At 34.0% G+C, this 17,367-nt stretch overlaps 1 protein-coding gene across 2 annotated transcripts; it reads right to left on the bottom strand.

The window, feature by feature from the left end:
* Window positions 1-949: 949 nt before the first annotated feature.
* LOC141659773 (ABC transporter F family member 3) lies at window positions 950-10,322 on the bottom strand. Of its 2 annotated transcripts, none has more exons than XM_074466700.1 (18): window positions 10,016-10,322; window positions 8,835-9,050; window positions 8,440-8,632; window positions 7,461-7,669; window positions 7,209-7,367; window positions 6,786-6,914; window positions 6,549-6,650; window positions 6,301-6,447; window positions 5,613-5,675; window positions 5,293-5,339; window positions 5,133-5,192; window positions 4,852-4,934; window positions 3,954-4,048; window positions 3,628-3,714; window positions 2,633-2,720; window positions 2,328-2,413; window positions 1,409-1,471; window positions 950-1,301 (listed from the first exon to the last, which is right to left on the bottom strand). In XM_074466700.1, exons 1-18 carry the CDS (start codon window positions 10,217-10,219, stop codon window positions 1,182-1,184), a joined length of 2,151 nt encoding a protein of 716 aa, XP_074322801.1. In that variant the 5' UTR covers window positions 10,220-10,322; the 3' UTR covers window positions 950-1,181. The 2 variants fall into 2 exon arrangements, with proteins under 2 accessions (XP_074322801.1, XP_074322802.1); XM_074466701.1 differs by having other exon boundaries at window positions 10,087-10,224.
* Window positions 10,323-17,367: the final 7,045 nt, after the last annotated feature.

Here is a 17,367-nt window from a genome sequence, read left to right as displayed (position 1 = left end):
AACAAAAAAAAAATCATACGTTACACTGTATATTGCATAATGACAGAGGGAAAAAGCAGCACACACCTCAAATAAAACCCGCTCTTAATTTTGTTTGCTAGTCTTATTGTCCTTTTTTCACACTCAATTACAAACTCCCAGGAAACTGAAAGACAACGTTGCATAAAACTAGCTTCTCATTATGCATTTTTCATGTGTCACATTGTATATGTACAGCTTACCTAGAGAAGTTGAAACAAGAGATAGGAATGGTAAGATATCATAAGTGCAAAGCATAGGAAGCTCCATGGAAGCCTTGCACATCTCGCATTGCAAACAGCAAAACGAAGCAGGACGAGCTCGAGAGGCCCCAAAACGCAAGCGTTTCAAGGAGACGAGAGCAAGGCTCTACATCATTCGCCAGTGTATCTACAAGTTACTTTGCTGGCATGAACATGGAGAGTGAGGTGCTACACCACCGGAGCTCACTCGAATGCATGATCACTCGTGTATATGCACTTTCTCTACTCGAGAAAATGTAAGATTATGCAATAAGAGGTGGAAGATGTACCTGTTTACACAAATTACAGATAAATGAAGCTTCTGGTGAAATACAATGCAGATGACTCATGTACAAGGCCTGCTGTAACTTGGCACCAATTTCAAATATATGAAGTTTCTAGTGAAATACAATGTAGATGACTAAAGTACAAGTCCTAACGTTCTGGTAATGTTCATGGATGTAATATAGATCCTTGTAGATTTAATTGTTCGTCTCGTTGAACCGAGCAGCACCAGTGTATCGAACATTGCTTTCTAGAAAGTTTCCCCGTACCCTGCTTTAATCGGGATTTACCGGGTATATTTGGTTGGCTAGTTTTCTAGGCATTTTGCCAAGCCCTTTTCAGGAGCATTATGCCCATTCAGTAGTACAGGTGCAATGTACTACACTTTCTAAAAAAACTGGAAATGGAATATCTAAATACTTTAATCTCTTCAGTGACGATAAATGTGACACACACAAAAGTAGTTTCAATTTACTGCTTTTCAAAATGTATAGTACATCTCAAGGCCGAAAGTTGCTGCCAATTTTGGTATACAGGGGTAACAAAAAATTTCTCGTATGTGTTCTGTAATATTACTATAAAAAACTCAACGGGTTTGGCGCAGAGCACAAGATGATTGGACCGGCAAATAACATCCTAAGACTGGAGCAATTTTTTGTAATCCTGAAATGTTCCATCAAAAGGTGTCACCCTGCCTTCAGATACAGCCCACAGCTGATCAACACTCCCGGATATCAGATGTTCATCGTGACTTACCTGCAAGTGATAAAGAAGCAGGTCAAGTCAAATCATATTACAAAACATTAGTGCATAACTGTAGTATATATCTTTTTTGGAAAATGAAATAAAGAAGAATGCTATACCATAAGAACTCCTCCTTGGAACAGAACAAGACCCTGGATCAATGCTTCGACGGCATCCAAATCCTACATTTCAAGAATATCAAGTCACCTCAGAGCCAGCAAATGAAACTACAGAAGTGTAGAACTTATGCACAAATCCAGTCCCAAAAACAAATAACGAATACAGTAATAGTGCAAGGAATCCCACTCTTCCAGATATCATACCATTAAACATACTGTTACTGTATGACTTCAAACACATCACTACAGCAAAAGTTAGTACGAGCATATAGGACACATACACCGACAGCTGGCTTATAATAGTAACAATTAAAATGTGGAAAACCGCTTGTGTCAAGAAAACAAGTACATAAAAAATGAGAACCATGTTATAACAGAGTACATAAAACTGTTAGTTGTGGTGGTGGGAGGGAAGAGAGAATGCAAAAATCCATGTGTGTGTATGAATAGGAATTTACGTGCTTCTGACTTTGTAAGAGAAAAGCTCAAGCAAATGGAAACTATTAAAAACCTTTCCTTCTAAAGTTATAATTGTACATTTAAGGGAGCACCGGGGGACCGGGAGCCGATGAGTTATACTATTATAACAAAAAAATCTGTTCTCGGGTCTTTCTTCGGTACTCTTGGTATACAAAATTCTGAATGTTTGCTTATTCATTAGAAATCCTTCCAGTATTTCTTCTGTCGTAATTAGTAGTAGGGCAGAATGAATTCTTAAATATGAATGGTCTCTCTAAAATTGATAGTTTATATGTCTATCTCTTTGGTCAAATAATTATACAATTTAGTAATTAACTACAAGCATATAGTATTCAAAGTCAGTTCATTGACTTTACTTGATTTAAGTGCATAGTATTGTCAGTTCATTTCAATGTGACCACATATATGCAGCAACAACTATAGAAACAGCAAAACTTACAAGATGATTTGACGGTTCATCAAGCAATATAATGTGAGGTTTTTTGAAGGTTATCTTAGCAAATGCCACCCTGCTTTTCTGACCACCTGTGACGCATCAGATGAGAAACCTCAGCATTTATATATTGTAAACAGTAGTGTAAAATATACTCCAATACCCAATCAGAATGATAACCTGTGCACAATGACTCAAGTCTAGCATCTATTATATAGCCGCTTATGATCCTAAATAAAGATTCTACAGAGAAAATATATCTTTTTTCTCTAAATGATTGAAACAGATTAATATTTTAAATGTAAAAGTACCTGATAAAGTATACATAGGCTGAAGGGCAAGATTTCCTGTCACTCCAAAAGAACCCAAGTGACCTCGAAGCTTTTGTTCAGGTACTCCCTGCAGGAAGGAAAAGAAAATTATTGATAAAAATAACAAAAAAGTAAATAACTTCAAAGAAAATATATTAGAAAGAGAAAATAAAATATTAGTAACAGCATACATGCTCATCAAAGAGACAAAGACTATATACAGCACCTACACTTCAGACTTGATGTTTACTGTTACTGATCAATTGATCATATTGCAACTTATACAGGGCATGCACTTGTAAGCAGTGCAAATGCGAACTTGACCACTAGGCGTCAGTGAATTATGTACTTGCTGAGTATAAATTTAGCTTTTTAGGAAGGGTATTTAATCTTAGTGCAACTTTGGCGTCTCTTCAGTAAGGCACAGGCAGCAGCGCACCTAGGCTTCAGAAGAACCTATGCGACCTTTGAGCCTCAGTGCGCCAAGGTTACCTCAGTGGGCCAGATAACACGCAATTGGTATTTTATCTTCCAACAAATTTTCATCCTATATCAACTCTTATACCAAAATGACTTGGCTATATAATCTTCTTATGTGCCGACTAACAGATATATCAAATTAATAGACAATTTACATAAGTTGTACCTGACATAAAAAAAAATAGGATTTGGCAATCAAGATTTCACCTAATTGTTAGCTTAACGTCAGATAAGCTACTAAGACGCAGACTTATCTGATTACTGAATACACATCGGTCACGTAGGCATTCAGACACTAAATACTGCCTCGCCTATAACTTTACATGATATGAGAGTCTTCGGCTGGATTTGTAGCACCGTCAAAGGTTATTTTGAGCTTTCAAGGCATTAACTCCAAGGACGTGAATTTACAGAGTGGAAAACAACCATAGCTTTATGGAAAATATGCATAAATAAATTCAAACGAAAACCGTAACAAGGTAAAATATTAGTGTTTTTCAGGAAAAAGCGCTCACTGGGAAGCTACGCATCAGATAGAGAAGGGGATTTGAGGACAAGTCAAGCCCATCAACATGATGCTGACTGAATACGGCAATGCGAACCTGCACAAAGATATATTCTTTAGTAAATTAAACCACATTACCACATGAAAGAACTAGTTGGAAGCAGTTACTACTCCAAAAAAAAGGGAGCCAACTATATCATAATCTATGAACAAAGAAGTAACCTAAGACGGTCAAAACACTATTCCTAGTTTCTAAGAGCAGAATTTTGGCACCAAAAAATTCCTGTAAGGTGAGAGGATAATAAGACCTTTCCAAACTTTACTATATAGTGATACCTTGGCTGATCGAAAAACTGTCCCAGAGCTCGGTTGAAGATCCCCTGAAATAAGCTTGAGTATGGTCGACTTTCCGATCCCATTTGGACCTACCACTGCAAAGAAAAATGTATACCTAGCTTCAGAATGTTATCCGGGCACCAACTATAATGCTAGATATGGAACTAAACAAAAAGTTACTAAAAGCAACTTTGTTCAACTTTTAAGATATGGAAAGCACATGGAGAAAAGGCAAAAGCCAAAAACAGATTTACATTTCTTTTTGGTTTAATGACCTTTTAAGCTTTAAGGTTTGCACAAATATACTCACCTGCCCCTGTAGTTCAAAATTGTTCCTTTTTGCTCCTGAAGTTCTGAAAACATATCTTTTTACCCTTGGACCGGAGAAAAAACCGATTTACGGGGGAAAAAAACCGGTGTAAATCGGGCAGTCCAAGGGAAAAAAGATACGTTTTCGGTACTTCAGGGAAAAAAAGGAATGTTTTTGAACCACAGGGGCAGATAGGTATATTTGTGCAAACCTTAAGGCTTAAAAGGTCATTAAGCCTTTCTTTTTCTATATTTCTTACTCCCTCCGTCCCAACAGATTCAATACGTTCACTATTTGCACGCATTTCGAGGCTTCCATAAGGTATAGTTTAATAATGTTTTTTTTAAAAAAAATTTGAATAAAAGTTTAAACATAAAACTTTTATTCAGAAAAAAAAAATTCAAAAAAATATTATGGAGTTATGCTTTAAAGGAGCATTGAAAAGCGTGCCAAAAAGTAACGTATAGAATTCAATGGAACAGAGGGAGTACAAACTAAATGATTTGACCATTCTATTAGTATGCATAACCGAGCTCAATGAAAAGCTACTCAAAAAATATAATAAGAAATGCAGAAATAAATCCTTACTTGCGACTCGACTATCAAGATCTATTCCGAAATTCAAATTCCTAAAAAGTATTGGTCCCCCAGGATAACCAAAGGAAGCATCACTGCAATTGAAGGGAAGAAAACATGAGTCAATGTAAGGTCTACACATGAAATAAGTTCGTAAGAATAACAAATTAAAACCACAGTTTTTTTAAGGTCAACTAAGATACTATACGAAAATGAAAATGACAGAAATGCAATACAAGTGAGCACAGCAATCTACATAATTAGCACCATAGGTACTAAGTATAAATCCAAACCTGAAACTTATTATAGGTGCCCCCGGTCTATCATCAGGAGTAGGAAATTCAAACTTGTAGCTGCAACCAAAAAGACGAAGCACAAGCGCGTGCAAAATAAGGTACAATGTTAATGCTTGTAACTTTAAATATGGCACAGAAGCGAAGAAAGAAACTATACTCAGGGTCATTAACGACTTCATCCACATGACCTAAGCGATCCAGAGCCTAACAAAATCACAAAAAAAGAAGATATTCGATAATATTAGCTCTAGAAAGCATATCGGAGAGACAAACGAATAAAACTGAATTATTTAAGTATTCACATACCACAATATTCTGAACACAAATAATAGATTAAGATTCTTTGAACTTTACAAGGCCCAAAAAAAATTGCTGAGTGACAATATGAATCATATGTTTGGCATCAAGTGCACAGAAAAAGGAGAATTTAACCACAAAAAAATTTCAAAACCATATTCTGGTAATGGTAATATGCACCTTAATTCTTGATTGAACTAGAGATGCACGCTTTGCATTATAGCGGAACTTGTCAATAAATGCCTGAAACATTACAGGAAAGAGATTTAGAGTTTTACAAAAAGAAATTAATATTTAAAATAAGTTAACCATAGGAAACCAATATACACCTTCAAGAGAACATCAAATGAGATACACGGACAGATATATGCCATACAACAATAATTTCACTACAAAAGGAAAGTGTTCTTTGTAGGCTAGGGACCGTATGGTCCACATCACAATCTCCTTGCTCAAATCACAGCTAAAGAATCATTTAATAACACAAAGGGTGTTAAATATCCTAACCATAAATATTCAATCACAAATTACAACAGGTTCATAACATATCACAATGAAACATGTTGTATCATAATTCCCATTGCACTGTCCCTTCCTCGCCACACAGACAAATTACAAAACTGAAGGCTCATAACATATCATAATGAAAGATGTATCATAATTCCCATTGCACTTTCCCTCCCTCACCACACAGACAAATTACGAAACTGACTTATTATATGGATACAGATACAGATTGGAATAAGAACAATAACGTCATTAGCACATTTAACAGATGAAAAGCTAAATTGGGGGGGGGGGCACGGGGTATAGAACCAATTAAAAACTATATAATTGCTTTTATATAATAGATGCTTTCGAAGAAAACCTGCATATGTTCCCTTGAGCGTTCATTTGATTCAAATGCTTTCTGTTGATTTTTCATATGCTCTGCTCTAGTCCTTTCAAATGTATCATAATCACCTTTGTAGGCAGTCATTTTCTGCCCTTGCAGATAGAGGATATCTGTGACTACCTGATGGGATATTTAAAAAAGGAGTAAAATTACTAGATGTACATTTACACAAAGATCACCAGAATTCTCTTGCAAGAATATTGAAGAAATAAAATCGGTACCGTATTCAAGAATTCTCTCGCATGAGAAACCACAATAAAAGTTTTTGGCCATTTCACTAGGTATGTCTCCAGCCACAACACTGCATGGAGATCAAGATGATTCTGCCATGCAAATAAACATATGCAAAATTTTAAATTCAACATTTCTATTTCACTTCACTGTATTTTTTGCATTTCTGCGAAATCAAACTCGAGCTCCATAATACTAAATTAAGCATAGCAATTAATATACTATACCGTAGGCTCATCAAGTAGTAAGAGATCAGGCTCAATAAACAGTGCACGAGCAAGAGCTATTCGCATTCTCCATCCTCCAGAGAAGGTTCTGGTAGCCCTCTTTTGCATATCTGAAGTGAAACTAAGACCCTGTAACGTTTTTAGTCAGTAAATGTAATAATGTACTGATTAAAATCAGAAAAAGGATGGAGAGCTAACATAACCTATCATGATCTATTACTGATTAAGACAAATAACACACCATTTATCATCTAATATAGTTTTAATAATATCTAGATCCAATATTTCCAAAATTTTGCTACTAATATCTTCTTAGCACTAAATCTATGTTCATTAATGCAATATAAACAATAAAAAACACTAATTCACATCCAAGATTAAGTGACCCCGAATATCTAAAGTGAACACTGACATATAACTAACCGCAAGAATGGAAGCTGCGCGTGACTCGGCAGAATACGCATCAATAAACTCAAGCCTCTTGTATATCCGTTCAAGCTTTTGTGCAATGTTATTGTTCTCTATTTCTGCAGTCGAATCTCCTTTGTTTATTCCCGCAGGTCCATTTAGCTCTAGTTCTCTCTTCAGAGAAATTAGAAAATGGTGTCATGAGATTCCATACAATGAATAATTACATAGGTTAAAAATTGTAAACAATAATATATTGTTGGCAACCTGTAATTCGAGCAGATTAGCTTCTTCTTCTAGAAGTTGAGTCCTTTCAACATCAGCATTAAGGACACACTGCAAAGCTGATGTATCATCACCAACAACTTCTTGCTCTACATGTAATATTTGGCAGTTTTTTGGAATACCATCTATGGCATGCATAGCCATGTACCTGAGGAATGTTGTTTTTCCTGTACCATTTCTTCCAACAAGGCCTGCATAAAAGAGAACACAATTTTATTCACTTATACTCCTGCAGCATTCTAAACGTAAGAAAACAGATATCTTAGAGGATATAAATGCATGCCTCTGATGTAGGCTTAAGCAAATATAGGTACATATGTAGCAGTTCGTGAGTGTTTCTTCCTTTGATAAGTTATACATATTTGCATAGGGTAGGGGACGGGGCCTGTGACCTTTGTCATGGGAGAGGGCTGCCTTCAACACTAAATTACTGAGAACTATAATAGTTCATTCTCAGGAATTGCAAATCAATTATAATCAATGCATATTGATTATAGAACATAGATCTTCTGGATAAACATGCTCTAGCACATATGTGTTTAAGGATGCCAGGTCAAAATGTCTTCCATCAAAAAGAAACTAATCAGGCAGCCTGCTATATGGAAACTTACAAAACAGGTATATAGCAAAAGAAACATTATTAAAATACAAGGATAAACTCTGGCAGAATCAGATCTCCTATGTTCAAAAATATCTGACAAGGCACTTGGATCATGAAAGCATCCATTTATTGTAAATATTTTAGAAGAGTAAGTGTTATTGGGGACTGTAAGTTAGACACCCATGATAAAACATAAAAAGATGGTTACAAAAGCTCATCAAGTTTATAAAAAATTAATAGAATCAGTTAACAACTATTCTAAACAGGCAACACAATATAAAATATAAGATGTATATGTAATTCATTCGAAATAGCTAAAAAGACATTTTTGAGGGCAAAATAAGTGGTAATTTGTCTCACCATAATGTCGACCAAAGGAAAGAGTGACAGTGCCGTCAACAATGAGATCACGACCACCAACAGAGACATTGAAGTTTTCCATACGGATATCCCTGATAACTGATCCCTCAACAGAATTGTCGTGATTGACGGATACAACAGGCATTCCAGCTTTGGCAGCTTCCATTTCAGCTAAATGAATTTGGTATTCCATCTGTAAAATGTTATTTACTATTAATTATTATTCTAGATATGAAGTGATAAATTTTGAACTGCCCTTGCTCAAACCCATTATAGAAAGAGTAATAGGTAGGTACATCCCAGTTGATGCCGGGAATTACACTATAATGGCTCAATTACTTACAAATTTAGTGATCAAGACTAATTTCCATATGTTAAATTTTCCGTTTGTGTACCTCTCTTTGACGTTCCTCTTTACGCTTCCTCCTTTCGAGCTTTAATTTGTCACGCTCAGATAGTAAAGGACCGTCTAACACCTCAGGCAGCTTCTTCTTCGGTGCCTCATCATCCATCCCATCAAACATTCTCATTGGCGTAGCGAGGCTTCTTACTGCAGGTGCAGGTTTAACCAATCCATGCCTTTGGAATTTGTCACAAAGTTTGGTGCATACCTATAATAAATTTCTAATAACCATCAATTCGCCAAGAGAGGTCATTTGTCCAAGTTCCATTGCTATATATATAGTAGTATTCAACTATACACTCTACAAACCAACTACAAATAAGCGATCACTAATCATACTGGTACATATCACCAATTGCAATTACACAACCACCTTCACAGTGTATATTACTCAAGACTACTGGACAAGTTCGTACATTAGAAAGATATTCTAGTTAAACACACCAATTTCGATATAGACACAGACATACAAACTCAAACTATAACTTCTGCTTGAGCAAATCATTTGAATATAATCTACACCAACCGAATATAAATTATACATATATATGATGCATTTGTACTTATTTAAAATGTGTATAATTAAAAGACGCTCGTTTAGATATGATATTACCAATGCTCAACAAATGCCTACTAGCATCCCATGCCTTTAAACTCTAAATATCAGTCATAACTTACGGATACACAATCACCAAATTGACACTCTATATCATTTAGACGGCTTAATTATATACAACAAATGGATGGAATGAGCTCGTACAGTTGTACTAAGTAAATTAAACTAAAACATGATATTAAATAAACACATACATACAGAGCTAAAAACTACTGGTACCAGCTCAATTTGTAAGCAGTAAAGCCTAAGCTGGGATATGAAAACAAGTAGAGAGAGGAGAGAGACAGGTAGAGAGAGAGGGAGATGGAGACAAGAGAGAGAGGGAGGGAGGGAGATTGAGACGAGAGAGATAGAGACGGAGAGAGAGAGAGACCACTGGTACCAGCTCAACTGGTAAGCAGTAAAGCCTAAGCAGAGAATGAAATCATATAAAGAGACAAGGAGAGAGGGGGAGAGAGAGAAAGAGAGAGGCAGAGAGAGAGACGGTATAGAGAGAGAGAGGTAGAGAGGGAGGGAGGGAGTGAGTGAGAAAGATGGAGAGAGAGAGAGAATCATACAGAACGGCACTCAAAATCATCAGAAACGCAACCAGAATCAACAAGAAGTTCACCAAGAGCATCAAAAGCACCTTCACCATCATCGCCGAAATCGAAATCTTCGTCAGCGAGAACATTAACAATGTAATCAACTATCGGTTGGTCAACGTCAACAATACGTTGACCTATAACTTCGTGAATCACCGAGCTCGCTACTTCCGTCATCGTTTAGATAAATTTGTGTTTAACGGATAGAAATGACTGCCTCTGCAAAGCTTCTTCTCTTCCTAGGGCTAACTTTGCCCCCTTTCCTTTCGGTTTTGTGTTTTTGCACAAATACCCTCTGTCTTCTATATGTTTTGCACATTAACCACTTGTTATTTTCTTTATTACACATCTAAATCATCTAAGATTTAACATATACAAACACCTTTATTTATTTTCTCGACAACTTTTTTTTTTATCGTAGAAAACCCGAGCCGCTACACCGAATAAATCTCACGAGCTCACGCAATAGCCTGCAAATCACGTGAAGTCGTGAACTAAGATAAACCGCACTTAAGTGACAAACTCTAGTTCAGGAGACATAATCATAAATTCTCCTCCTGTGGGATTCGAACCTGTGACCAAGAGAATAATTATCCCCTTTTTAACCAACTGAGCCAACCCTTGCGGGTTTTTTCTCGACAACTTATAAGTGAATAAGTAAAGTTAATATATCATACATCTTTAAAATGAAGATATTGTATCATATTTGCGTAAGAATATAAGACTATATACCTATATCTAAAAGATCATAAAACAAAACATACATAAATAAAAAAAATTGGGTTAAGAACACATAATACACGAGTTAGCGATTTCAACAATAATAATAATAATAAACGAAAGCATAAAATATGGTTTAATTTCTAGCATTAGAAGATCATCATATTTAAAAGACTAGCATAATATAAATCTCCTCATATGTTTGTTCGCATTTATGCGCTCAAACGGTAACCTTTGAAACTGTTTAGTAAATCTCTTCCAAGCATATTAAGCGCCCGTTTGGGAAATCTTAAAATAAGTAACTTATGACTTAAAATGATTAAGTGCGAAATAAGTGATAAGTTGATAAATACTTATAAGTTCTATAAGTGTTTGGATAAATTTACTTATAAATCAGAAGTTTTTTTTTTCTTTAAATGAATTAAAACAAATAATTATTAAATACAATTATCTTAGTTCATGAATCTTAAATTATAAAATATTTAAAAATTTATATTTTAAAATCAAAACTTTAGAAAAAAAGTGAAAAAATGAAAATAAGTTGGAAAAAAGTACGTCACTGCCAACTTTCAACTTATCAACTTATAAGTTGTAAATTCAATTTATAAGTTGGGTCGACAAACACTCGTCGATAAGCTGTTACGGCTTTATAAGCCATAAGTGGCTTATAAGTATATTGCCAAACAGGCCGTAAGTATAACATTGGAAAATGTATTAACAAGGTTCGATACATGATATTTTATAAAATGAACACAATAAGAAACACGAAACTCCCAACAAAATTCCTCCACTTGAGGCAACAAAAGTGTCATACTTGATCTCAGATAATGGTGGTGGTGGTACAGCGGTAATCTAACTACAAGGTACTAATTTTTTTAAGGTTACAAACCTTAGTTCTTTTGTCTTGTTCCCCTGATTGTTCTATCCTGACCTATTTTTTCGGGCTTATATGAATCGATTGGGTTTCTCGGCTTAAGTGTTACCAACCTTTTAACGAAATTTCTTAATTCAAAAAAAATACATATATGATTTTGATCTAGTAAAACAGTAAACATTTTTCAAAGTCATCAAAGATTAATTTGAAGAAAATTAAATAATTGAAATGTTAGGATGAACGAAAAAGAATGCAAATGAGTGGTGGCACAGTGGGCTAAGATTTAACTTGTACAAACGTCTATATTTTCTTTTTTCTTTTTTTTTTTTGCTAAATCTATATTTTGGGCATGTTTGGCAATTCTGATTATAAGTCATTAACAGCTTATTGATGAGGGTAATCCCGGGAACACATCTAGTGGAGACGGGGTGGGGCCTGTAGCTCAGTGTTTGACTGTTTGTCGACGCAAGTTAAAAGTTGAATTTATAACTTATAAGCTGATAAGTTGAATGTTAGTAACAACGTACTTTTTCTCAACTTATTTTTTATTTTTCATTTTTTTATCAATTTTAGTTTTAAAATATACTTTTAAAATGTTAATCAAACTTAAATTATATAAATTAAGATAATTATATTTAAAAATTATTTATTTTAGTTCATTTAAATAAAAAAAATTATGATTTATAAGTTAAATTATCCAAGCACTTTTATAAATTATAAGCATTTATTAACTTATCATTTATCAGTCACTTATTCGATTTAAGATATAAGTTACTTATTTTAAGATTTTCCAAACGGGAACTTTCTTTTTTACAACTTATAAGTTAATAAATAGAGTTAACAATATATTATAAATTTTTAAAATGAAGATATTACATCATATTTACATAAGAATATAAGATTATATACCTATATCTAAAAGATTATAAAACAAAACATACATAAATAAAATTAGGTTAAAAACACATAATACAGGAGTTAGAGATTTTAACAATTAAATAAAAAAACGAAAACACAAAATATAGTTCAATTTCTACCATCAGAGGATCATCATATTTAAAAGACTAGCATAATAGAAATCTCCTCCTATGTTTGTTCACATTTATACGCTCAAACGATAACCTTTGAAATTGTTTAGTAAATCTCTTCCAAGCATATTAAGGGTTTTATATCAAATTGCCCACCGAACTCGAACTCGTTAAAATGTATCAAGTAACTATTCAATCTCCACGGCGACTCATTTAAACAACTAAAATACTAGTATATATTATTTCATTAAAAATTTTAATTTTTTTAATAGAAGTGCTCTGTTTGCCGTGTATTTATTTGATTATTATCGTTTATTAGCAAACCTGAGTGCCTCTCTCTAATCTGTATATCTGTTTAATTAGTCCTAAAATAATCGTTATTTTCACGAGTAAAATATAAGCTAGGGGATCTTAAAGAGATATTTGAGAATTTTATGCAGAGTTAGAAGTGACCTTAAAGAGTGTGAAAGTACCACTAAGAAAGGCAAATTCTCTAAACAACGATAATAATTATTGTATTATAAATCTAGCCATTAGCTAACACTTATCCTCACTTTTTCTATCCTGGTAACTTTTTACTCTCTTAGATTGTCATGGAGAATGTTAATATGAGATAGCGAATGCCACCTTTGGGCAGAGTCTGTTCATGGTGTTTTATGATGATCCATTACCAAATGGTAGGAAGATATGGGTTCGAGCGATGTTTCGTAACTAGAGTTGTAATTCGAGTCAAGCGACTCGCAAGCTCGCCTGGTTCGAACTCATATAAGTGGGATCGACTTGGCTCAATTAGTTAATTAATCTGGTTCGGAAAGAAGTTTCGGCTAGTTTAGTTAATGAATCGAGTTCGGGTAGAGATTTAGACTCGATTAAGTGTAAAATTAAACGAGTCGGCTCGTCCGACTCGTTAAAATCGACTTGTGAAGCTAAATAAGCCGGCTCGACTCGACTCGTGCAATAAAATGAGTCAATTTCGGGCAGAGGTTTAGGCTCGATCAATTAAACAAGTCGGTTCGACTCGACTTAATTAAACTTGGCTCGGATTACGTCCGGCTTCAAACTCTACTCGCTTGACCCAAATTACAACCTTATTTGTAACAGTAAAAGAAATAAATTAAGAATGTTTTCATGATTGTTAGGCGTAGGTGATAGACGCAACAATTCATCGATAGTATGTAGTATGAGTTTGTAGAAGACTGAGAGAATATTATTCTTGAGTCAGATCGATCATGTAGACGTCTTTTGGGATAGGAGACATTCTTCGGTTGATGGTGAAATCCAAGAGCATGCTTTCATCACACGAGGGATGACAAGAACTTACATATGAACATGAAAGTGGCATATATGAATTGTAAATAGCTGCATATTTTCCTTGTACAACATGATGTAGAAAATTATGATCAGATGGTAGTGATTGAACAATCATTTGGTAGAATTCCAGAAATTTGGATATTGGATATGAGGTCGGGTTCTTATGGTCCCAAATTTGTTGTTAACAATGAAAGTGATCTGCATGCTAAAATATTTAATATGGTCCCAAATTTGTTGTTAACAATGAAGGTGACCTGCATGCTAAAATACTTAATGAAGCTCGAGTTTAACCTATTGTTGATGACCGTGATTAGGAGAGGGTACGGAGTTCAATTTTCAGATAAAATTACAACTAGAATCGGGGGTCTTCAGTTTTTAAATTTAAACCGGAACCGGAATAAAACCATTGATTCGGTTTTAAAAATTTTAATTTAATTTATATTGGTTTAGTTGTGGTTATAATACCGGATAATCTTAAAAAAGAAGAAAAATTATATTAGAATATATAATTAGTTTCAAAGTCAACTTCATCGTGCTCCAAGCAAACCCAAGCAAGCTGAAATTTTGATAATCAATGCAATTGAAAATTATAAAATTACAAGCAATTTAAATATTAAAACTACATATTACAATTGAAATAGAAGGAAATAAATTTCTAGTTCATTGCGGTCTATGTATAGTTCCATGAACCATGTTCGTAATACACTTTTAAAGATGAAAAATGACACCAACGTAATGGTACATGTATGTAACTATCACTTACAATTACCATAGTTGGCACGTAGCTAATAAACTTTCAAATTTGAGTCTGTAAAAATAACAAAAATGACAAAGAGAAGTCTATATAAATTTTAAAATTTAATGTAATTTTATATTATTTGTTTATTTAAATAATCAGCTCAGTCGAAACATGTTGAATAATATATACCTAATGAGATAACAAACATAAGTCTTACCAACATCCTATGTTGTATGGTTGTCTTTATATATCTAGAACTTACTACATTTTGGAGTGGTAATATGTCAAAAACAGGAGTAAGACTACACTAAATTATTGGGCCCTACAAAGCCATGTAAGCTGAAATAAAATATTTTGGAGGAAGGTCTAAAAATGGTCATGTCTCAAGATTGAGAATAAAGCTTGCAACTAATAAAGCGAGTGTGGATTGAAAACATTCTAAGTGTCAAGCCAATAAGTCACAAATATATTACTCCCTCTGTCTCTCTCATTTGTTTACACTTTTCTTTTTGGGATGTCACATCCAATTGTTTACATTTCAAAATTTTCCAAAAATAGTAAAGTTTTTATAATTTTTAAATTAACTACATCCACTACTTTCCTCCACTATAACCACTTTATACATATAATATTAATCGGTCCCACTACTTTACTCATTTTTTCAACTTTTCTCCACTACTTCATCAATTTTTCTTAAACTCCGCGCCCCACACAAATGTAAATATTTGGGAGGGACGGAGGGAGTAGATTGCAACAAGTACTAATATAAATGTCACATCGAAGACAAGTGATGATGTTGTAGATATGTCTATTATAAAAGTCTTATCGAGAAAACAATTGTTAATACAATACCAAGATGTCAAAGCACTATCGTAATATCCCTAGTTGCCAATATATACAACCATCTCATAAATGCTTTTGCTTGTCGAGATGTTCAAAATCAGTCGAGAAGATTTATTGATCGAGATGTCACAAGTTTTATCAAGATCTCTCATTCAGCCTACTTGTCACAATGACCAAGTCAATGGTAAAATCTCACTGATCAAAATATTGAACATGCCATCGAGATATCACACTTAGTTTTCTGGTGAAAGTGTCCAAATAATGAGTGAAAGACTATTGATCACAATTCTTAATTCATTGTGACAATTCGAGAAGGGAGAATACGGAAAAGTTCTTTTAACCGGAGTCCCGGGTAGACCTGGCAATTCGTTCGTTTCGTATATTTTCGTGTCGTGTATTTTCGTATTTCGTGTACTTGAATGCCAAATACAAAATCGATATGTTCAGCGTTCATGTATTTTCGTTTCGTGTCATTTCGTGTCGTGTAAGTCGTGTTAATTGAATATTAATATAAATTAAAATATAAGTTTTTTAGGTAAAAAAATTATGAAATATATGAAAAATATATATTTAGATCTCAATTCTATACAATATAATGAAATCAAATAATATTTTTAAAATAAATATGTATACATTTATTATAATTCTACATATATTTATAAAAAAATATTAAAATTTAATTATATATTTATTTATGTCGTATACTTCGTGTCATGTCGTGTACTCGAAGGTTAAACACAAAACCGACACTAAATCTTGACCGTGTACTTTCGTGTTCGTGGACTTTCGTGTCGTGTACTAAAAATGCAAACACAAACACTAAATTTTCGTGTCGTTTCGTGTCGTGCAAGTCGTGTCGTGTCCAAAATTATCGGGTCTAATCCCGGATAAGATACATTTACATAAATTCTCCAAGGACAATTATAAATGGGACAATGACAAAAAGGACTCAATAAATAATACTAAATTCTCTCAGACTTGATGGAGAAAAACAAATTAAACTGCCGAATAATTCAGAAACGTGTTTTTCTGAATAACATTTGACAAGCATACAATAACAATTTTGGAGAATACTCAAAGAGATTAAGGGATCACATGGACTGGAAATACTGTGTAATAAAAAGATACTTGTGGTCCATATTGTATAGTCGAAAGGAGGTGCAAAAGTCAATCTGCTGTGCATATCAACATATCTATTAGAGGCATTTTAGTCAGTTTTGTAAAAAGCGCATTAAGCGGACGCACGAATCTCCTAAGACACGATTAACTAGTACAATATTATCATTATATAATTTTTTTTATATATAAGAGGGTGTCGCCCCAACATCTACTTTACAAGAATAGACCTAGTTATCTAACTCCCGCAATAACCATTGGGCACAAATAGTATCCAATATTATATTATTAAGTATCTACAACTTACACTCATTGCAAAATTTAAAATTATAGTCAAAGTAGGTCCACCTATTTAACAGGTAACCAAGCCTTTTAATTTCACCTTGTAAAACTAAAAATATAAGTAAAGTATTTTCCCTCCATATCCAAGCATCTCTAATGGAGATACATGAAACTTGCTCTCTTCTGGATTCAACCCTACAATCAGACACTACTTCACAAGAATTGACTTTTTCTCCTTTCAAATTAGTACCTCCATCTGAGTTAATTATGAACAGTACTTTACAGAAGTCACTTCTTTTTTCTTTAAAATAAGTCTTTCCCGCCAATTTAATCGTGAAATGCACTCCTGAAAGAATTGGTTCCTGGTGGAAGTAAATGCAAGACGATGATGGTTTAACAAGAATGAAAAAAC

This window comes from Apium graveolens, chromosome 1 (genome assembly GCF_009905375.1).
Source record: "Apium graveolens cultivar Ventura chromosome 1, ASM990537v1, whole genome shotgun sequence".
In the NCBI taxonomy this organism is placed as follows: domain Eukaryota; kingdom Viridiplantae; phylum Streptophyta; class Magnoliopsida; order Apiales; family Apiaceae; genus Apium; species Apium graveolens.
This window is presented reverse-complemented; position numbering and strand designations above follow the sequence as displayed.